The following is a 23,456-nucleotide window of genomic DNA, read 5'->3' as shown; positions in this document are numbered from 1 at the left end:
CTATCCCTCGATTTGAAAGTTGACCCGAGCGTGACGAAAATAGGTTAAATGTTAGATTTTTAGGGATTTAAACACCCCTAAAATAATGTAAGAGATGTCTTCATTCTATTTCTTTCTATAAATGCTAAAGGAAAAAATTGGTGACTTTCCTTTTTTTCTTTTTTTTTTTTGAGAACACACATACATTACATATTTGTATAACCCATTATTCTTTTTTTTTCCTAACACCGACTGATTTAAGAATTGATTGGAATGGTCACATTACCATTATAAAATAATTACAAGATCATAAAAATGTAATTTTTAACATTACTCGAAGTACATATTCTCTCATGTCAAAAAAAAAAAAATACATATATATTTTGTGAGATCTCAACACGACGACAGAAAAATTTCAAACACGCTATGTGATCTCCACACTCAAATAACGTACGTAATCTTGGAGTCAGTCGTGTCTCAACAACACATGCAATGGTAACCGAAACAATAATATCCAATAAAAGTATCTCTACATGCCATTTATTTCCACATTTCAAGAGTTGCGTAAACAAAATGAGCAGCAAAAGTTGCCATCCAGCACCAAGTACACTGCAAGATCCTTCTGCCTCACATCACATGCGACGATTGTCCTTACACAATTTGAAATGATCACCAACACATTAATTGCTATGATCAATCTATTGATCCCTGAGAAGAAAAAGAAAAAAAAAAAAATTTGAAATGAAATGAAATCATTCTTCTCATGTGACATTAAGAAACTTGCATGACAAGCATGTATTGCATGTGTTGAAGCAAGAAGAGAGATCATGGATGAGTAGAGACTTCTTACCTTATGAATTTGAGCTCATAGATGCTGCATATAGATGAAATCTTTAGAGCCTTTTCATATGATTTTTATAAACCAATTTCAAACAATTTGCATAAAGGTCTGTGAAAAGATGGCAAAATTTAAAACACTCTTCAACGATTTTATACACTGGATCATATGGGATAGCTTCTTTGAAGCAATTGGCAAAGGCAACACTAATGCAAAGGTCGCGTCGAAGTTGTTCTGGTCTTTCTTCAATTTCTTCACATTTTTGGAGTTTGGTTTCAAGACATCTATGTAATGGGCTATGAAAATTGTCAAGATGAGAAAGAGGAGAGGGAAGGACAAGATCACTAGCTTTCACCTTGATGATAATGAGCATTATTATTAACTCAATTATCACTACAAGTTTTCCCATATATTTCCCAACCATCATCAAGTTTCTCCCACTTTAGAAATCTTTTGGTTGGAGAATTTAACAAGCAACAATTTATAGAGCTTAAACCCTGCCTTACATTGCAATTGATCTATTCTTAAACTTTTTAAACCAATGAAAAGATGTTTAAGAGAATCATGACTCTTGAAAATATGATAAATCATGATCTTCAATTGATAGACTTCTTGTTTAAGTTATCTTTTGGTTAGGGTCAAGGGATTCTATAAGAACTATTATAGAATTAATATATGATTCTTAGCATAGGTTAAATATGCTTGTCCAAGTATATATATAATTAGGTTCTAAAAAAATAAGTGAAGAAGGATGATCCATTAATGGTCACAATATACTTGCCCTTAGAAGGTTATTGGAAAGAAAATTTTAGTTTAAAGAAAGTGATACGCAATTAAGCATGTTATATTGGTTTACATTGAGGGCAACTCGTCATATTTTTTTATATATGAATGGAAAGTATAAATTATCAAAGTTATATTTAAAAGTGACTATTCAAAGGTTACGTTGTATATGTAGATAAAAAACGATATAAAAAATGAATTCTCCTATATTATGGAGAGAGATTTTCAGAAATAAATTTACTTGGTCAGGTTAAACCATATTGTGAATTAGGATGGAAATAGATACATCGATAATATAACTTTAAAGTAATTTTTAACAAAATTCTTTTTAAAATGCTTATCAATTTTCTTTGTTAAATCATTAAATTGATAAAAAAAAAATTATGAATTTAATTATTTAAATAAAAATCTTAACACATTCCCTCACATAGTGAGACCAAACAACATGTAGACTATGTTAATTGAAAGATAAATGCTAGAGGTACCAAATCTTTTACCAAGAGATTGAGTCTTACCAAATTGATGTGTAACTCATTCATTGCTATCCGTTATATTTCTCTTAATTAATTATTTTTGGGTTTAGGGTTTAGCATTTCTCTTTCAATTAACATAGTCTACATGCCTCAATGAACTAGAGAGAGAAAATAAAGCTTCATTAACTTTAGTATTTATTTTGTGTGACAGTTGTCATATTGTGGATTGTTAGATGTAAAACATGGCCATGATTTAATAATCTCAAATTTGGAAGAAATTTGAGGGGATCATAATCCCTTATGACCTTTACTCTAATACCATATTAAATTTTATCTAAAAAACTTAAGAGGATAAGAGGGTGAATTTTGAAAAATGCTCAATATACCCAAAAGAAAATTGATATAATACACACGAATATGCATGTTGCTGAAGCAAGAGAGATTAGGGAGTAGGGACTTTTTACCTCATGATTATGGATTTGAGCTCATAGATGTCCTGCATGCATATATATATAGAAGAAATCTTAGGGCCTTTTGATAAGATGTTTATGAAATAATTTCAAACAACTTGAATAGTGAAACTGTGATGTGAAAACAGGGCAAAATTCAAAGCTCTCTTCAACACGTGTATACACAGAATCATCAGGGATAGCTTCTTCAAAACAACTGTGAAAACCAACATGAATGCAAGTGTCGTGATGCATTTGTCCCAATCTTTCTTTCATTTCTTCACATTTTTCAATTTTGGCTTCAAGGCAACTATATAATGGGCTATGAACATTATGAGGAGGAGAAATATTAGGGTTGGAAGGAGGATGGGGAGAGGGAAAGGCAAGTTCATCACTAGCTTGCAACTTGATGATATGAACATGATTAACTCCATTATCACTATAAGTTTTCCCATGTATTTCCTAGCCATCAAGTTTCTCCCAATCTAGAAATCATTTGGTTGGAAAATTTAACCAATAATCTATAGGGTTTAATATCTTTCAAAGAAGGATATTTTAGTTTGTAAATTTATCTATCTTTGAACTTTTTAAATCGAAGAAAAGATGTTTAAGAATTGCAATGACTTTTGAAACTATGATAAATATTCAATTGATAGACTTATTGTTTAAGTTGTTTTTTGGTTAGGGTCACGAGATTTTACAAGAATTATTATAAAATTAATATATGAATCTTAGCATAGGTTATATATATATATATGTTTGTGTAATTAATTAGGATTTAATTAATAAACAAGTGAAGAAGGATATGATCCAATGGTCACAATATACTTGCCCATCAGTTTAGAAGGTTATTGGAAAGAAAATATTAGTTGAAGAGGGTGATTACTACTGATTAGCATGTCGTATTGGTTTACATTAATTGAGGGCAACTCATTTTCATTTATTTATTTTTATAATGAATAGAAACTTTAAATTATCAAAGTTACATATAAAAGTGACTATGCAAAAGTTGTATATATTGGAAAACAAAAATAATATAAAAAATGAATTCTCGTATATATTATAGAGAGAGGGACCCGACTTACATGCTGTTATTAAAATAAGAGCATGTATGCTGTATTAAAATAACATGTATGTTGTAGTTTAATCAACGGTCAAGATTGAATTTCTCAAAGTTTCTCTTCATTTTCTTTCTCCTATTAAAAACTTTTAAAAGTAAGTCAACTTTAAGATTCAATCTTGACCGTTGATTAAACTACAGTATATATACTGTTATTAAAATAACACATGTAAGCCAGATTCGGAGAGATATTTTCAAAAAAAAAAGGAAATAAATTTATTGGGTCAGGTTAAACCATAATGTGACTTAAAATGGGAATGGATACCTTGATTCAATTCTTGAAAGATCCCATGCAGTACGCAAATGAAAATGCTATATGGTACGTACAACATTTTTCTAAAATATTATTTGAATGAATATTTGAAAATGGCAACTTTTGATCGAATAATATAAATCTCGAGTTAAGTTGCTTTTGTTTGAAGTAATGACTCTTTTTTTTTTTTTTTTTTTTTGAGTGATGACACTTGGTTCTCGATCGTTTCAAGCTCCCAAAGAACATTAAAATCCCACAAATTTACAGAACAAGGAAAAGTGAAGCAGAGGAGCATATAAAATCCCACAAAAAGAAATGCCCGAAAGTACATGTTGTTTTTTATTTTATTTTTTAGTTCAAGTGCAATGCCCTCAAATTAATTCTATGTTTATAATAATTTGGAGCCCTACTAGTACTACTATGCTTTACTACGAAGTTTTTCACAAACGGACATAACAACACGTGAAAAGTTAATTTATGTCTCAAATTTTATTGATATTGTGCCATGTGACACTTGTGTTTAATATTTGTAAAAGAAATACAATCAAAGTTGTACTATCCCAGTAATTTTCTTAAACTTGAATAACCCAATACAGTTAAGGATAAGAAATTCTTGATTTGGTCTAATCCTTTTACACACATAATATAATGGGCACATGCGTGAGTTATCATGACCAACAAAAAACATCACTCAAAACGAGGAAAGATAAAAAAAACATAGTAAGAAGAAAAAACAAGACAGCATTAATCAAATTGTTGTCTGCCTTTCAACCTAAAGTCTAATTAATACGTTACTTTTTTTTTTTTTTTTTAAAAAAAAAAAAAAATTCAGTATGGGGATTACTTGTATAGTTGTATTGCTTGTGGCGGCTAGCTCTTTTCCATCACATCATAGAAGTCAACAGACTCAACTGCATGAAACATGAAACTGGGATTGAGTTTACATTAATTTGCCCTGTCAAACCATCAATTTATTAAGCATGATTATCCATCTCTTTATTTCTATAATACCATTTGTTTGGAAAGAGTATCCAAGTAAGCCCACCTTAAGTTCTTAACCTAAGAATTTAAGCCTCTTTCACTTATGTTTAATATTATTACTTTATATGAGATTGCATTACTTCAAAAAGAAAATCCAACCCGAAAAAATGAAAAATGTGCTGCACCGCTAAGAGGATCTGAAATGGCTCCTCTCCGTTTCAACGTTTCAATTAAAATGAAAATGATCAGAAAAGGCCAAGAACAACTTCGCTCCCTAGATGCACCTGAATTTCTATAAGCATTCCCCCAACAATGATCAAGTAAACTAAGTAATTACACTGTACACACAAACACAAATTATCATCCCTACTTGTATCATATAATTGTATCAAATATAACTGTAGACGCATATTTTTGGACAACAGGACCAACGATGGGGTTCCTGTAAAAAAAAAAAAAAAACTATTGAAGTGGCCGGCACTACCGGTCAAAAAGAGGGTTAGAATAGAATAGAAAAATGTTAAAATCTAATAAAACCCCCACATTTTGCCTATCAAAATCCTAGGTGGCAAAGTGTTATTTGCCAAGTTGATATAAAAGAGCTCATGGTCCAAGTTAATGGCAAATGATACTTTGCCACCTAAGATTTTGATGGGCAAAATATAGAGATTTTATTAGATTATAACATATCTCAATAAAATATTATATATGGGTCTTATGATTGGTAAACATATGGTCATGTAGCTCATCAAGTCCACGTCACATCTGGGGAGCCCATAATAATTGTGGTATGGAAGGTACGAGTATATATGGTTCAACAGCTCACCCTTCAAATTCCAAGAGAAAATGACACACACACATATATATAGCAAGTGAAATTGGAGAAATAATAATTTTGTACTCATGAAAATATTATTAAGGTCTTCCGGATCAACGTTACAAATGTGAATGTTACAAAAATTGTCCACTCTTTTATCTTTCCCTACCTCCACATTGATAAACAAAGTAATTATTGAATACAATCAGCCCGTGTCAAATGCCGAAGAAATCGGCATGGTTTCTGTTCGAAGTGAAATAAGAAGCGAGTCAAAAGATCAACACTTTGGAAGATCTGCCGGTGGAGGAAGCAGCTTCTGATTGGGAAGCTTTCCATCTAGAACCACCCAAGCCATCCTTAAACCCCAACTGGTGTGGATCTCCAGGTGGCAATGCATGAACCAAACCCCTGTTGCCACATAATTGTCATCATCATCGTTTATCGCAAATTCTTTACAACCAGACATGACAGTTCATAATTGATAAAAGATTTAAGCAAAAAAATTTGATATTATGTTGCTCTTCCTTAATTACTCACCTGGGTTATCTGCTAGAAATCTGATAGCCACCCAACCTCCTGAAGGAATACCCACAGTGTTTCTTTCAACAGGATCATCAAGATTGAACTTTGCAGGGTCGTTATTCGGATCAAAGTTCCCAAAACCTTGTCCGACAACAAAGAAATTAAAGCCATGCAAATGGAGAGGGTGGCTCTCAGCGCCGAGAATGCTTGTGTCTTGCATCACAAGCTCCACGCAAGTATTAAAAGGCAAGACTACTAGCTTTGTCCCATTACTCACCTTTGTGTTGTTTGGTGGGGTGCCCGTGTAATTAAAGGGAAATATGGGACTGTTTGGAAAGTCAGGAGAATAAACTCCTTTAGATTGCCCAAAGAAGTGGGCTTGGAGGAGGGCAGTTGATGGGAGTGCAAAAGATATGTTATTAACAGAAGCAGAGAACATTGTTCCATTAGGCCCTTGGCATGTTTGGTTGTTGTGTTGGCAGGGGATTGTTCCAAGGCCTACTGTGAAGAAGAAGCGTTTGTCGACTTTTTGAGGGACATTTGCTGGGAATTGAGCACTTGCTAAGCTACGGAGTTTGTTTGAGAAATTTGTTGCAGAGGAAGTGTCATTGAGAGGAGGAAGAACAGGTTTGAAGAGTGAAAGTTTTCTAATGGAAAGGGTTTTGTGTGGAAATTCATCAGATTCATATTCTAGGATTCCTGCAACAGTGGAGTTGTCGAAAGTGCCTAGGCCAGTCACATATGGTCTAGCGGCCATGAAGAATGTGGCGTTTGGGAATTTGGCTTTGGTGTTTAGAAGAACATTTGTGGTCTGTCCCGGGGTTATGACAATTGTGTTGGTCTCAAAAGGTTTGACATAAACGGCATCGGTTTCAACAACTGTGAGGCTGTGGTTTGCAATGCTGAAGAAAAGCTCGTCATTGAGTGCCGCGTTGATAAGGCGAAGAAGATAGGTCTTTCCAGGCTTCACTTTCAGCTTGAACGTGTCTGTTATAACAGGAGGAAAATTATGAAGACAATGTTCGAATTTAAAATTTTTGTTTTAATATTTACTTATATTAAATTATTACTTATTTTAAAAGTTTACCTTTGGCAGAACAATTATACAATAGCCCTGGAAGTCCATTAATTGTGTACGCATCCGAAACATTTGGGCCGCCTCCTGTTTGCATGGCTTGGGTAATTACTGCCTCGGTATCTACATTCCACCACTCTCCTGAAACGTTTTTTTTGAATTGAAGTTTGTATCATTATATGGATAATCAAAGGGAAAATACATATGACTAAACTACGTATAGCTAATAATCATATCGTCGAGAGTACCGAATATGATGGGAACTTCCTTGTGGGGTTTGGGAAATGGGTAAAGAATGCCACGCTTGGGAAGAATAATAAGAGGACCATAGACGGTTGATCTTAGCCAGGATATGTGGGCGTGCCAGAAAAGAGTTCCTCTTTGGCCTACAATGGTGAAGTTGTAAACATAGCTTTGGCTAGTTTGTATCGGACATTGTGTTACATATGCAGGCCCATCTGCCCATCCAGTTTGAAGTTGTCGAATGCCATGCCTATTTTAAAATAAATTTCATAATTGCATCACCGTCTTAAATTATTTCTTGTCAACTTAATTTTTTTGGAATAAATAGTGATTTAAGCAGAAAGTATGTTACCAGTGAATGGAGATATTGTTAGGGACATGGTTGACCACCTTGATAAGAAGGCTGTCACCCTCCCTAGCTACAATGCGAGGCCCAGGAAATTGCCCGTTTACTGTCACAATGCTCTTGTTGTGGCACAGTCGTGTTACATTTTTCAATACAATCTGCAGAAAATAATTCAAAACTGTTAACAAAAAGAAAATTTTAACCAAAAAAAAAAAACAAATTAAATTTATGTGAGGCCAAGAGGCATGCAAAACATACATCAAACTTGTAGTGCCTGGTTATGCCTGCAAGTGCAAGCTCAGGGATGAGACACAATGTAATGAATAAGAATAGAAAGACTCCTGGAAATGCTAGCGATGAAGGAAGAAAAACACCCATTTTCCTCTCTCTCTCTATCTCTTTCTCTCTTTGAAAGCTTAATTGGTGAACCTAAAAGCTGCTGCTTGAGTGTGTTCTTGCATGTGCTGAGCAAAGCAACCATTGTGCCTACTTATAATGTAGGTGCGAGAAAAGGTTTGGTCGAGTAGATGATGGATATTAACTCGGCAATTAAGTTTAGACAGAAGAGAATCAGAAGATATATATTAAATGGGTATTTTTAGAAGGGCCAGCCAGTTGTTAGAACAAACTATAGAGTGGTTTCAAAGACAATCAATTTATTTCCTTTGACATACGTTCTGTTCAAGTCAAACATTTTCCTTCCTACGTATACGTACGAAGTACAAAATAATATTCCCATGATGTTATAGTTCTTCAAATGAAGCACAAGTGATTTTGACCTACTTTCATCATTACCAACAACTTATCCTGAAATGGTAAGCTAATATGATAAATTAATACTTTAATACTTCTTTTACTTGTTGAATTAAATAATACGTGAAATATTTTAATTGAAAATTAAAGATAAAAGTGTAGAGTTAAAGTTCAAACTCATAATCCTGGCTCTAATATATACCATGTTAAATTATCACTTAAGATTGTGCAACAATTCACTAATAATTCCTATAGAATGAGGTAATTCATATTTTCAAATTTTTGAAATGAAAAGTTCAAGAAGATTGAAGCATGAAGCGATGTTTGCGTTGGAATGTAGCTTTCTCAACGGTTGTTCTTAACAAGAACGTACGCAAAACAAAATGTTGCTATCCGGCAGTTGTTTTAGAGGCGGATACATATTGTTAGCTGTAGTTTTAGCTAATATTTTCATGAATAGTTAAGAAACCTCGACTGTTGCTCTTTCTCTCTCAAGTAGGCGAACTCATGAAACAAAATCTTATTTACAACTTTGATGATTTGAATTTTCTGAGTTCTTTGACCAATTGTAGCCAGTTAGGGACGCTGGATGTCAGCTACAAGCTGCTTGGTGGTGAGCTGTCATTCAACAATCTGGAGGGAGAGGTGCCAGCGCAAGGGGTCTTCAGGAATGCTACTGCAATTGAAGTGTATGGCAACAGAGGACTTTGTGGGGGGGCCCAAATGCTGCGGTTGCCTACATGCAAGCATAGAAAGCATGTTGCTTTTAAGTTGATACTGGCAATGGCCATTGCAGCTGCTTTCTGCTTGATATTGTTGTCTTTGATTTCCCTGTGCTGGCTGAGAAGGTCAAAGAGGAACCGTATTTCTGCTTCTTCTTTTCGGCACGTTTATGAAAGGATTTCTTTTCAAGACTTACTCAATGCAACCGGTGGATTCTGTGTGTGGAATTTGATTGGTTCAGGTCATTTTGGTTGTGTCTATAAAGGGAAACTTGGTCCGGATGAAACAAGTGTTGCAGTCAAGGTACTCAACCTTGGAAAGCAAGGAGCTTCAAAGAGCTTCACTGCTGAATGCCAAGAGGAACATCCGGCATCCAAACATCGTTAAGATATAACGAAATAAAGACACCCAAAATACTAACCCTAATAAAATAACAATATAAAGTCAGTTTAAAAAATAAAATAAACTAACGGCTATGCAGTCTGCATCAGAAGCACCTATCTACTGGAAACTGCAGATGAGAGAGCAAAAAAGTGAGAATTGTAGGTGCTCTCTTAAATACAACTGAATCATTGTCTAACTCAGTCTCATCAGGACATTAGTAAAATTCAAGACGACTAAGAGCCTGTTTGAAATTGCGTTTGAGGGGCCTAAAAATGCTTTTAATACTCAAAAAGCCCATTTGAAGAAAAACGTATTCGTTTGGTAAAAAAATTAAACGCTTTTAAGGGTCCAAAAAGTCTAAGAATGACCAAAAAACACTTTTAGCAAAAGTTTAAAAATGAAGCTTTTGCTCAAAAGCTTTTTTTGACTTAAAAGTTCTATTTCTCGAACGCAATTCCAAATAGGCTTTAATGGTACTAATCAGATTTGAAAATTTCCACCGTGAACCCTCACCTAATTTATACTTGCCCCCAAACACTTCGAATTTTTTTTTTTTTTAAAGCCACTTAACGAATGTTGCTTTGTTAAAATATCATTGGGAGTAGTGGTCATTGTGGAAAGAAACGAGAAGAAATTCTATACCAGCAGACTTGGTCAAGAATCAAGATCTTTGCTTCTAATTTTAATTCTCTTTACAAAAATGGTTGTATTTGGGGTCTATTTAAAAAAAATAAAAAATAAAAAAAGCTTTTCCAAACGAGGTATTTTTCACAATTTTATTTAAAAATACACTTTTAACTTGCGAAATCTTAATCGCATGATCAAACGGACTAGCTCTAAATTGTCCGATATATGCTTTTCATTGACGTAATCCACGTACTATTTCATCTATACTAGAGGACTTGATCAAATGTCGTATGCTGGAAGATAAGCATGCGACCTTTTTATGCCCAATTTTATATCTCCCATGCAAAAATAGTTGTATCTAAATTGCCCACTTTCATCGACGTAATTCACTCACCATCTCATCCAATCTTCTAATCTGATTGGGCTTGTTTCATTTTCAATGACCTAATGGATCTTAATATATTTTGTGGAGGATAAGCCAGTCTGGCCTTCCCTGCAATGTTACTTGCTTCAGTTATCTTATCAATTATTGCTTAACATTGATTTAAATAAATGAATCTTGTTTAGTTTATCATTTATTTAAAGTAGTAATGTCACAATTTACTACATTGCAGGAATTGAAGGGTGTCATAGCTTAGTTTGTCAACAACAATGCTGCTAAATAATGCACTTGTATCTAGGGCTGTTATGCGAATTCGACATAAACCTAATATGAATTTAGTGACTCAAGGTTGAGGGGTATGACTTGTTTTAGTAAATAGATTGAATTAGTAAGGTTGAGTTATATAGTCTTATATAAATACATTGACACTACTCGAATCCGACATGCGAGATATTTATTTATGGCTGATTTTTTTTACACAACTGATGAACCTTATACGAACCCAACATGAAATTAACTGGTTAAGATTGAGAGGTATGACTCATTTAATTAAATAAGGGGGTTAGGGTTGACACACATGCATTGCACGCATATTCTTATATCCATGTTGCGACACGATCGATCCAAACCCAACACACAAACACAAATTACCATTCCTACTTGTATCATATAATTGTATTAGATATAACTGATGAAGCATACTTTTGGACAATAGGACCAACGTTAGGGTCCCTGTAAAAAATAAATAAAAAAAATAAAAAACCACCTATCAGAATGGCACCGATTAGAAAGGGGGCTAGAATAGAATACTATGCCTCTTACGATTGGTGGGGAGCCCATAATAATAGTGGTATGGAAGGTAGAGTAAGATTCACATTCCAAGAGAAAATGCTATACACACACATATATATATATATATATATATATATATATATATATATATATATATATAGCAAGTGAAATTGGAGAATAGTAATTATTTTGTACTCCTGAAAATATTATTAAGGTCTTCCCGCCGGATCAACATTAGAAATCTGAATGTTACAAAAATTGTCCACTCTTTTATCTTTCCCAACGTCCACATGGATAAACAAAGAATACAATTTGCCCGTGTCAAATGCCGAAGAAATTGGCACGGTTTCTGGTCGAAGTGAAACAAGAAGTAACTCAAAAGATCAACACTTTGGAAGATCTGCCGGTGGAGGATGCAGCTTCTGATTCGGAAGCTTTCCATCTAGAACCACCCAAGCCATCCTTAAACCCCAACTGGTGTGGATCTCCAGGTGGCAATGCATGAACCAAACCCCTGTTGCCACATAATTGTCATCATCATCATTTATCGCAAATTCTTTACAAACAGACGTGACAGTTCATAATTGATAAAATAATTAAGTGAAAAAATTTGATATTATGTTGCTCTTAATTACTCACCTGGGTTATCTGCTAGAAATCGGATAGCCACCCAACCTCCTGAAGGAATACCCACAGTGTTTCTTTCAACAGGGTCATCAAGATTGAACTTCGCAGGGTCGTTATTCGGATCAAAGTTCCCAAAACCTTGCCCGACAACGAAGAAATTAAAGCCATGCAGGTGGAGAGGGTGGCTCTCAGCGCCAAGAATGCTTGTGTCCTGCATCACAAGCTCCACGCTAGTGTTAAAAGGCAAGACTACTAGCTTTGTCCCATTGCTCACCATTGTGTTGTTTGGTGGGGTGCCCGTGTAATTAAAGGGAAATATGGGACTGCTTGGAAAGTCAGGAGAATAAACTCCTTTAGATTGCCCAAAGAAGTGGGCTTGGAGGAGGGCTGTTGATGGTAGTGCAAAAGATATGTTATTAACAGAAGCAGAGAACATTGTTCCATTAGGCCCTTGGCATGTTTGGTTGTTGTGTTGGCAGGGAATTGTTCCAAGGCCTACTGTGAAGAAGAAGCGTTTGTCGACTTTTTGAGGGACATTTGCTGGGAATTGAGCACTTGCTAAGCTACGGAGTTTGTTCGAGAAATTTGTTGCAGAGGAAGTGTCATTGAGAGGAGGAAGAAGGGGTTTGAAGAGTGGAAGCTTTCTAATGGAAAGGGTTTTGTGTGGAAATTCATCAGATTCATATTCTAGGATTCCTGCAACAGTGGAGTTGTCGAAAGTGCCTAGGCCAGTCACATACGGTCTAGCGGCCATGAAGAATGTGGCGTTTGGGAATTTGGCTTTGGTGTTTAGAAGAACATTTGTGGTCTGTCCCGGGGTTATGACAATTGTGTTGGTCTCAAAAGGTTTGACATAAACAGCATCGGCTTCAACAACTGTGAGGCTGTGGTTTGCAATGCTGAAGAAAAGCTCATCATTGAGTGCCGCGTTGATCAGGCGGAGAAGATAGGTCTTCCCAGGCTTCACTTTCAGCTTGAACGTGTCTGTTATAATAGGAGGTGAATTATAAAGACAATGTTCGAATTCAAAATCTTTGTTTTAATATTTACTTATATTAAATTACTACTTAATTTTGAAAGTTTACCTTTGGCAGAACAATTATACAGTGGACCTGGAAGTCCATTAATTGTGTACGCATCCGAAACATTTGGGCCGCCTCCTGTTTGCATGGCTTGGGTAATTACTGCCTCGGTATCTACAGTCCACCACTCTCCTAAAACGTTTTTTTGAATTGAAGTTTGTATTATTATATGGATAATCAAAGGGAAAATACATTAGACTAAACTACGTGTAGATAATAATCATATCGTCGAGAGTACCGAATATGATGGGAACTTCCTTGTGGGGTTTGGGAAATGGGTAAGGAATGCCACGCTTGGGAAGAATGATAAGAGGACCATAGATGGTTGATCTTAGCCAGGATATGTGGGCGTGCCAGAAAAGAGTGCCTCTTTGGCCTACAACGGTAAAGTTGTAAACATAGCTCTGGCTAGTTTGTATCGGACATTGTGTTACATATGCTGGCCCATCTGCCCACCCAGTTTGAAGCTGTCGAATGCCATGCCTGTTTTAAAATAAATTTCATAATTGCATCACCGTCCTAAATTATTTCTTGTCAACTTGATTTTTTGGAATAAATAGTGATTTAAGCAGAAAGTATGTTACCAGTGGATGGAGATATTGTTGTGGACATGGTTGACCACCTTGATAAGAAGGCTGTCACCCTCCCTAGCTACAATGCGAGGCCCAGGAAACTGCCCGTTTACTGTCACAATGCTCTTGTTGTGGCACAGTCGTGTTACATTTTTCAATACGATCTGCAGAAAATAATTCAAAACTGTTAACAAAAAAAAAAAATTAAATTAAATTAAATTAAATTTATGTGTGGCCAAGAGGCATGCAAAAACATACATCAAACTTGTAGTGCCTGGTTATGCCTGCAAGTGCAAGCTCAGGGATGAGACACAATGTAATGAATAAGAATAGAAAGACTCCTGGAAATGCGGGCGATGAAGGAAGAAAAACACCCATTTTCCTCTCTCTCTCTATCTCTTTCTCTCTTTGAAAGCTTAATTGGTGAACCTAAAAGCTGCTGCTTGAGTGTGTTCTTGCATGTGCTGAGCAAAGCAACCATTGTGCCTACTTATAATGTAGGTGCGAGAAAAGGTTTGGTCGAGTAGGTGATGGAGATTAACTCGGCAGTTAAGTTTAGACAGAAGAGAATCAGAAGATATATATTAAATGGGTATTTTTAGAAGGGACAGCCAGTGGTTGGAACAAACTATAGAGTGGTTTCAAAGACAATCAATTTATTTCCTTTGACATACGTTCTGTTCAAGTCAAACATTTTCCTTCCTACGTATACGAAGTACAAAATAATATTCCCATGATGTTATAGTTCTTCAAATGAAGCACAAGTGATTTTGACCTACTTTCATCATTACCAACAACTTATCCTGAAATGGTAAGCTAATATGATAAATTAATACTTTAATACTTCTTTTACTTGTTGAATTAAATAATAAGTGAAATATTTTACTTGAAAATTAAAGATAAAAGTGTAGAGTTAATGCTTGAACTCATAATCCCGGCTCTAATATATATCATGTTAAATTATCACTTAAGATTGTGGAACAATTCACTAATAATTCCTATAGAATGAGGTAGTTCATATTTTCAAACTTTTGAAATGAAAAGTTCAAGAAGATTGAAGCATGAAGCGATATTTGCGTTGGCATGTAGCTTTCTCAACGGTTGTTCTTAATAAGAACGTACGCAAAACAGAATGTTGCTATCCGGCAGTCGTTTTAGAGGCGGATACATATTGTACGTTAGCTGTAGTTTTAGCTAATATTTTCATGAATAGTTAAGAAACCTCGACTGTTGCTCTTTCTCTCTCAAGTAGGCGAACTCATGAAACAAAATCTTATTTACAACTTTGATGATTTGAGTTTCCTGATTTCTTTGACCAGTTGTAGCCAGTTAGGGACGCTGGATGTCAGCTACAACCTGCTTGGTGGTGAGCTGTCTTTCAACGATCTGAAGGGAGAGGTGCCAGAGCAAGGGGTCTTCAGGAATGCTACTGCAATTGAAGTGTATGGCAACAGAGGACTTTGTGGGGGGATCCAAATGCTGCGGTTGCCTACATGCAAGCATAGAAAGCATGTTGCTTTTAAGTTGATACTGGCAATGGGCATTGCAGCTGCTTTCTGCTTGATATTGTTGTCTTTGATTTCCCTGTGCTGGCTGAGAATGTCAAAGAGGAACCGTATTTCTGCTTCTTCTTTTCTGCACTTTTATGAAAGGATATCTTATCAAGACTTACTCAATGCAACCGGTGGATTCTCTGAGTGGAATTTGATTGGTTTTGTGTCTATAAAGGAAAACTTGGTCCGGATGAAACAAGTGTTGCAGTCAAGGTACTCAACCTTGAAAAGCAAGGAGCTTCAAAGAGCTTCACTGCTGAATGCCAAGCCTTGAGGAACATCCGGCATCGAAACCTAGCTCGTTGAGATTCTTACTGCTTGCTCAAGTATTGATTTTGAGGGCAAAGATTTCAAAGCTTTAGTATATGCAAGGGTGGACCCAGGATATGATTTATATTACGGGGAAACGAACTCACCTAAATATATAACTACACAGATACATATAGTATCTCTCTATATGTGTATTTGTGTATGTTTATCTAAAATTAATATAGATAAGTCTTAAATTTATTTTCATAGTAAATTGTAAGTTATTATTACATACAAAAGTTATGTTTTAAAATAAACTAAAAAGATCTATAGGATTAAAAAAAAAAAGGTACATTTAGTGTGAACTTTTTCTTCTAACGAGGTCATTCGGAGCTCTCATAAATACTAGAGTCAAGCCAAAATAATGTTGCGAACCGAAAGTCACTAATTAAATGGGGGCATTTTCAATTTTTTAAAGCTGAAAGAGTGGACAAAACTAAAAGAAAATTTTAAAAGGGGACAAAACTAAAATAAATTTTTTAAAAAGGGGCAAAAATATAATTTTGTGGGGATAAATTTATAAAAAATTATATTTTAATAACATTTTCAAAACGTAAATGTCCCCCCTAACCATATGCCTGCTTGCACCCCTGGCTATATGAGTTCATGCCAAATGGGAACTTGGAGACGTGGCTGTAGCGGCTGAGAAATTTAAGCCTTCTCTAGAGAATGAACATTGCAATAGATGTGGCTTCTGCTTTGCTTTATCTTCATCATCAGTACTGCCAAACCCCTGCTTTTTACTGTGATCTCAAGCCAAGCAATATTCTTCTTGATGATGATATGACTGCTCACATAAGTGATTTTGGTTTGGCAAGACTCCCTTCGGAATCCGGTAGGCAAGATTTTTAATCAATTAAGCTCGGCTGGAATTAATGGAACCGTCGGTTATGCTGCTCCAGGTAATGTTTCAAGATTTCACTCATTCTTTTAGCAAGTATAAATGACAAGGAAATCAACAAAAAAAAAGAATTGATGTGAATATTTTTACTAAAAGAATACATTAATGATCAAAGCAAAGAGACTCAATATATAAATATTTTATTGAGATGGGAGGTAATCGACTGAAATAAGATTCGAACTCTACATATTATCTATTTCATATCGTTAAGTGAGAAACTATCTGTTATGTAATGAACTAGAAAAAAAACTAGCGATATTTGCATTATTACCCCAAGAGAAATAGTAAATTTAGAGCCTTTTTAGAATAATTTATACAGCATCACCTAAGAGCACTAGCAAAAGATGCCTTATATGTACGTCATTCCCTTCCCTATGTTTAGGAAAAATTTCAAAAAAACCACAAAAAACTACTCACATCAGATTCCTTACATTTAACCAACCCTTAAGGGTTGTTACAGTGTTTCCCAATGTGTAGGGAACCAAAATTGATTCCCTATACATTATTTTACTATAAACATTTCTCTTTCCTCTCTCATTTTTTATATTTTTGTCTTTTATTGGGGATTGTATTGGGATTTTATGAAAAAAGTGAGGGTAGGTAGGAAACTTGAAATTTGTAAAGAAATAATATTTTAATGGTATAGGGAAAGGTAAGAGAAGCTATTGTGAAATATCTTTTTCATATGGAAGCAAAAAGTAGTTTTTTACCTTAAACTTAGGGAAAATCAAAGGAAAACTGCTGCTAGTGCTTTAATAAGTAAACAACGTGAGACTTAACAACCATGATCATCTCTTATAAACTACTTACTCTCTATGAGACCGGAGTGGTACTCATTTTTAACTCACTGGCCGGAGTTTTTTGAATTTTGGCAGAGCATGGAATGGGTGGTGAGCTGTCAACTTATGGTGATGTGTACAGCTTTGAGATCCTTTTGTTGGAGATGTTCACAAGAAGAACACCCACAGACGAACTTTTCAAAGATGACCTGACCCTTCACAACTTTGTGAAGTTGGCATTGCCGGGACAGTACTTGATGGAGATTTTGGACCAATCAGTTTTCAAAGAAGTAGAAGATACATGTTGGAGTAACTGCACAAGCACTTAAATGAGTGAATGCTTGATGCTGGTCTTTCACATTAGCCTTGCATGTTCATCAGCATCTCCGAAAGACAAACCAGACATGAGGAGAGTTGCCCAGGACTTGCTTTCAATTAGAGACAAAGTACTCCTTGGGACCGGAACAACATGTCAACATGAAAAGAAAATCGAAAGCTCAGGTAATGTTCCTCAAATACGTCAGCCATTGGCATATTCTCCATACAAATCAAGAGGGTTAATTAGGCAACTGATTTTTGTCTAATTAATCTACAGAAACAAAGATATTCTTGACATCAGCATATCCCGGTGAAGTAGCGAATGGAATCCCCTACAATCCATTAGCATAATTGTGAGAGAATTCCAATAAAATTCACCTATCTGAGCACCCGCTCTCATAATTGCCTGCCCAATTATAAGAGGAAGACAATTGCGGGAAATGGAGAGGGTTCATTTAGTGTATTTAGAGGGGCACTGTTGTCCATTTAGCTTTTAACAAATTTTTTTTGAACAACTATACCCTCCTAAATACACTAAATGGACTCTCTCCATTTCAAGTGAAATGGAGAGTATCCTTCTCCACAATTGCGTGAGTTCTCCAATTGTAGGAGAGTTTGATATTTTATAGTGTTGATAAATGCAGCAAAGTTGTGATGCTTTAATTAACCTTTATTGTTTTCCTTTCTCAGTCTTCTTGTTATGTATTTATACTGATTTATTGTATTTATATATGTTCATCTTTTACAGAAGTTTACAAATGATTTAAATAATTTCATTTAATCAAATTCCTTAATTTAGACAAACGTACTAATCTCCATTTATCATAAAAAAATTATCCTTGTCATATATTTTAATATTCATAGCTTCTATTCCAATATCATGTTAAATCACTAATTATTACAAAAGTTTCAGCTTTAAAAAAATAATTGTGAACCCTTGAATGCCTTTATACTTGCCCCCAAACACAAATTTTTTTAAAGCCAGTTAACAAATGTTGGTTTCTTAAAAATTGTAAATTTTTTTTAAAATGCTTCCCTTACCTGTAATTTGAAAACGTCAATTTTTTTTCATGTTTTTAAACCGCAAATTTTAAGAAATGCTTTTCCAAATGAGATATTTTTCATAATTTTATTTTAAAACGCGAAATCGTAATCGCATGATCAAACGGTCTAGCTCTAAATTGTCCGATATGCTTTTCATTGACGTAATCCACGTACTATTTCATCTATACTAGTGGACTTGATCAAATGTCGTATGCTGGAGGATAAGCATGCGACCTTTTTATGCCCAATTTTAAATCTCCCATGCAAAAAAGGTTGTATCTAAATTGCCCACTTTCATCGACGTAATTCACACACCATCTCATCCAATCTTCTAATTTGATTGGACTTGTTTCATTTTCAATGACCTAATGGATGTGAGGCAAGTACTCTTTCTTAATATATTTTGTGGAGGATAAGCCAGTATGGCCTTCCCTGCAAAAGTTGCTTCTTTTATCTTATGAATTATTGCTTAACATTGATTTAAATAAATGAATCTTGTTTAATTTATCATTTATTTAATGTAGTAAAGTCACAATTTACTACATTATAGGAGGGATGTCATAACTTACTTTGTCAACAAGAAGATTGCTAAATAATGCACTTGTATCTAGGGCTGTCATGCGAACTTGACATGAACTCAATTATGTAGTTAGTTAGGGTTGAGGGTTTTGACTCGTTTAAGTAAATTGATCGAGTTAAGGTTAAGCTATATAGTCTTATATCAATGCTTTGACACTAATCGATCGAATCCGATGTGCGATATTTAAGGCTGATTTTTTTTTAACATGACTAACGAACTTGATACGAACCCAACACGAAATTAGCTGTTTCGAGTTTAGAGGTATAACTCGTTTAATTAAATGAGGCGGGTTAGAGTTGACACACACATATATATTCTTATATTCATGTATCGACATAATCCGAACCCAACATACAAACACGAATTGACATCCTTACTTGTATCATATAAAACTGTATTAGATATAACTGATGAAGTATATTTTTGGACAACAAGACCAACGATGGGATTCCTGTAAAACAAAAAAACGCTATCAAAGTTGTTGATATCATTATTTCAACAGGAGTGACACCAATCGGCCGAGAGGGGGCTAGAATAGGATACGATGCGTCATATGATTGGTAAACATATGGTTCATGTAGCTCATCAAGTCCACGTCACAAGTGGGGAGCCCATAATAATAGTGGTATATATGCATGGAATGTACGAGTATATATATATGGTTCAATAGCTAACCCTAGTAAGATTCACATTCCAAGAGAAAATGCTACACATATATATATATAGCAAGTGAAATTGGAGAATAGTAATTATTGTGTACTCCTGAAAATATTATTAAGGTCTTCCCGCCGGATCAACATTAGAAATCTGGATGTTACAAAAATTGTCCACTCTTTTGTCTTTCCCTACGTCCACATGGATAAACAAAGTAATTATTGAATACAATTAGCCCGTGTCAAATGCCGAAGAAATTGGCACGGTTTCTGGTCGAAGTGAAACAAGAAGTAAGTCAAAAGATCAACACTTTGGAAGATCTGCTGGTGGAGGAAGCAGCTTCTGATTCGGAAGCTTTCCATCTAGAACCACCCAAGCCATCCTTAAACCCCAACTGGTGTGGATCTCCAGGTGGCAGTGCATGAACCAAACCCCTGTTGCCACATAATTGTCATCATCATCGTTTATCGCAAATTCTTTACAAGCGGGCATGACAGACATGACAGTTCATATATAATTGATAAAATAATTAAGCGAAAAATTTGATATTATGTTGCTTTTCCTTATTACTCACCTGGGTTATCTGCTAGAAATCGGATAGCCACCCAACCTCCTGAAGGAATACCCACAGTGTTTCTTTCAACGGGGTCAATAAGATTGAACTTTGCAGGGTCGTTATTCGGATCAAAGTTCCCAAAACCTTGCCCGACAACAAAGAAATTAAAGCCATGCAGGTGGAGAGGGTGGCTCTCAGCGCCAAGAATGCTTGTGTCCTGCATCACAAGCTCCACGCTAGTGTTAAAAGGCAAGACTACTAGCTTTGTCCCATTGCTCACCATTGTGTTGTTTGGTGGGGTGCCCGTGTAATTAAAGGGAAATATGGGACTGCTTGGAAAGTCAGGAGAATAAACTCCCTTGGATTGCCCAAAGAAGTGGGCTTGGAGGAGGGCAGTTGATGGGAGTGCAAAAGATATGTTATTAACAGAAGCAGAGAACATTGTTCCATTAGGCCCTTGGCATGTTTGGTTGTTGTGTTGGCAGGGGATTGTTCCAAGGCCTACTGTGAAGAAGAAGCGTTTGTCGACTTTTTGAGGGACATTTGCTGGGAATTGAGCACTTGCTAAGCTACGGAGTTTGTTTGAGAAATTTGTTGCAGAGGAAGTGTCATTGAGAGGAGGAAGAACAGGTTTGAAGAGTGGAAGTTTTCTAATGGAAAGGGTTTTGTGTGGAAATTCATGATCATATTCTAGGATTCCTGCAACAGTGGAGTTGTCGAAAGTGCCTAGGCCAGTCACATATGGTCTGGCGGCCATGAAGAATGTGGCGTTTTGGAATTTGGCTTTGGCGTTTAGAAGAACATTTGTGGTCTGTCCTGGGGCTATGACAATTGTGTTGGTCTCAAAAGGTTTGACATAAACGGCATCGGCTTCAACAACTGTAAGGCTGTGGTTTGCAATGCTGAAGAAAAGCTCGTCATTGAGTGCCGCATTTATTAGGCGGAGAAGATAGGTCTTCCCACGCTTCACTTTCAGCTTGAACGTATCTGTTATAATAGGAGGTGAATTATGAAGACAATTTTCGAATTCAGAATCTTTGTTTTAATACTTATGTATATTAAATTACTACTTCTTTTAAAAGTTTACCTTTGGCTGAACAATTATAGAGTAGCCCTGGAAGTCCATTAATTGTGTATGCATCTGAAACATTTGGACCGCCTCCTGTTTGCATGGCTTGGCTAATTACTGCCTCGGTATCTACATTCCACCACTCTCCTAAAACGTTTTTTTGAATTGAAGTTTTTAATATCATACGGATAATCAAAGGGAAAATACATACTAAACTACATGTACCAAATAATCATAGAGTCGAGAGTACCGAAGATGATGGGAACTTCCTTGTGGGGTTTGGGAAATGGGTAAGGAACGCCATGTTTGGGAAGAATGATAAGAGGACCATAGACGGTTGATCTTAGCCAGGATATGTGGGCGTGCCAGAAAAGAGTGCCTCTTTGGCCTACAATGGTGAAGTTGTAAACATAGCTCCGGCTAGTTTGTATCGGACATTGTGTTACATATGCTGGACCATCAGCCCATCCAGTTTGAAGCTGTCGAATGCCATGCCTGTTTTAAAATAAATTTCATAATTGCATCTGAATTATTTCTTATCAACTTAACTTTTTTGTAATAAGTAGTGATTTAAGCGGAATGTTACCAGTGGATGGAGATATTGTTGTGGACATGGTTGACCACCTTGATAAGAAGGCTGTCACCCTCCCTAGCTACAATGCGAGGCCCAGGAAACTGCCCGTTTACTGTCACAATGCTCTTGTTGTGGCACAGTCGTGTTACATTTTTCATTACGATCTGTAGAAAATAATTCAAAACTGTTAACAAAAAGAAAATGTTAACCCAAAAATAAAAAAATAAAAAATAAAAAAAATAAATTTATGTGCCAAGTGGCATGCAAAAACATACATCAAACTTGTAGTGCCTGGTTATGCCTGCAAGTGCAAGCTCAGGGATGAGACACAATGTAATGAATAAGAATAGAAAAACTCCTGGAAATGCTGGTGATGAGGGAAGAAAAACACCCATTTTCCTCTCTCTTTCTCTCTCTCTCTCTCTCCCTCTTTGAAAGCTTAATTGGTGAATCTAAAAGCTGCTGCTTGAGTGTGTTCTTGTGCTGAGCAAAGCAACCATTGTGCCTACTTATAATGTAGGTGCGAGAAAGGGTTTGGTCGAGTAGGTGATGGAGATTAAGTCGGCGATTAAGTTTAGACAGAAGACAATCAGAAGATATATATTAAATGGGTATTTTTAGAAGGGCCAGCCAGTTGTTAGAACAAACTATAGAGTGGTTTCAAAGACAATCAATTTCCTTTGACATACGTTCTGTTCAAGTCAAACATTTTCCTTCCTACAAAGTACAAAATAATAATCCCATAATGTTATTGTACGTTCTTGTAATGAAGCATAAGTGATTTTGACCTACTTTCATCATTAGCAACAGCTTATCCTGAAATATTATGATAAACTAATAGTCTAATAGGATAGAATGAATTAAATCATTTAATTAGTACTCTAATATTCATTTTACGTGTTCAACCAAATAATACCTGAAATATTTTAGTTGAAAATGAAAGATAAAAAGGAAAAGTATAAAAAATCCCTCAAACTAACAACTGTTTTTTTAAAGAGCCCCATGATATTCAAAATGTGCTAAAGTAACCTATCAAACTACCAAAGTGTGTCAAAAATGCCACATCTTTTTAATTTTTAATTTTTTTTTTATGTGTTCAAGCAAATTATACTTGAAATATTTTAATTGAAAATGAAAGATAAAAAGGAAAAGTATAAAAAAGTCCCCCAAACTAACAACCGTTTTTTAAAGGGCCCCACGATATTCAAAATGTGCGAAAGTAACCTATCAAACTTCCAAAGTGTGTCAAAAATGCCACATCTTTTTAATTTTTTTTAATATATTCCTATAATACCTCT

At 35.4% G+C, this 23,456-nt stretch overlaps 3 protein-coding genes and 1 pseudogene across 3 annotated transcripts; 1 reads left to right on the top strand and 3 right to left on the bottom strand.

Moving 5' to 3' along the window:
* Positions 1-5,836: 5,836 nt before the first annotated feature.
* Positions 5,837-8,257, bottom strand: LOC132163895 (laccase-17-like). Its single transcript, XM_059574272.1, has 6 exons — positions 8,138-8,257; positions 7,886-8,037; positions 7,539-7,783; positions 7,303-7,431; positions 6,231-7,202; positions 5,837-6,101 (listed from the first exon to the last, which is right to left on the bottom strand). The coding sequence occupies exons 1-6, from the start codon at positions 8,255-8,257 to the stop codon at positions 5,971-5,973; spliced, it is 1,749 nt and encodes a 582-aa protein (XP_059430255.1). The 3' UTR covers positions 5,837-5,970.
* Positions 8,258-11,766: 3,509 nt separating this feature from the next.
* Positions 11,767-14,255, bottom strand: LOC132163660 (laccase-17-like). Its single transcript, XM_059574029.1, has 6 exons — positions 14,080-14,255; positions 13,834-13,985; positions 13,488-13,732; positions 13,253-13,381; positions 12,180-13,151; positions 11,767-12,054 (listed from the first exon to the last, which is right to left on the bottom strand). The coding sequence occupies exons 1-6, from the start codon at positions 14,197-14,199 to the stop codon at positions 11,924-11,926; spliced, it is 1,749 nt and encodes a 582-aa protein (XP_059430012.1). The 5' UTR covers positions 14,200-14,255; the 3' UTR covers positions 11,767-11,923.
* Positions 14,256-15,081: 826 nt separating this feature from the next.
* On the top strand, positions 15,082-18,032 carry LOC132163136 (probable LRR receptor-like serine/threonine-protein kinase At3g47570; annotated as a pseudogene).
* A 2,066-nt stretch (positions 18,033-20,098) lies between these two features.
* Positions 20,099-22,621, bottom strand: LOC132163711 (laccase-17-like). Its single transcript, XM_059574080.1, has 6 exons — positions 22,434-22,621; positions 22,171-22,322; positions 21,835-22,079; positions 21,603-21,731; positions 20,534-21,502; positions 20,099-20,393 (listed from the first exon to the last, which is right to left on the bottom strand). Exons 1-6 carry the CDS (start codon positions 22,551-22,553, stop codon positions 20,263-20,265), a joined length of 1,746 nt encoding a protein of 581 aa, XP_059430063.1. The 5' UTR covers positions 22,554-22,621; the 3' UTR covers positions 20,099-20,262.
* Positions 22,622-23,456: the final 835 nt, after the last annotated feature.

Source organism: Corylus avellana, chromosome ca10, assembly GCF_901000735.1.
Source record: "Corylus avellana chromosome ca10, CavTom2PMs-1.0".
Taxonomy (NCBI): Eukaryota; Viridiplantae; Streptophyta; class Magnoliopsida; order Fagales; family Betulaceae; genus Corylus; species Corylus avellana.
The sequence above is the reverse complement of the archived record's forward strand: the minus strand, read 5'-3'. Positions and strand labels throughout refer to the sequence as shown.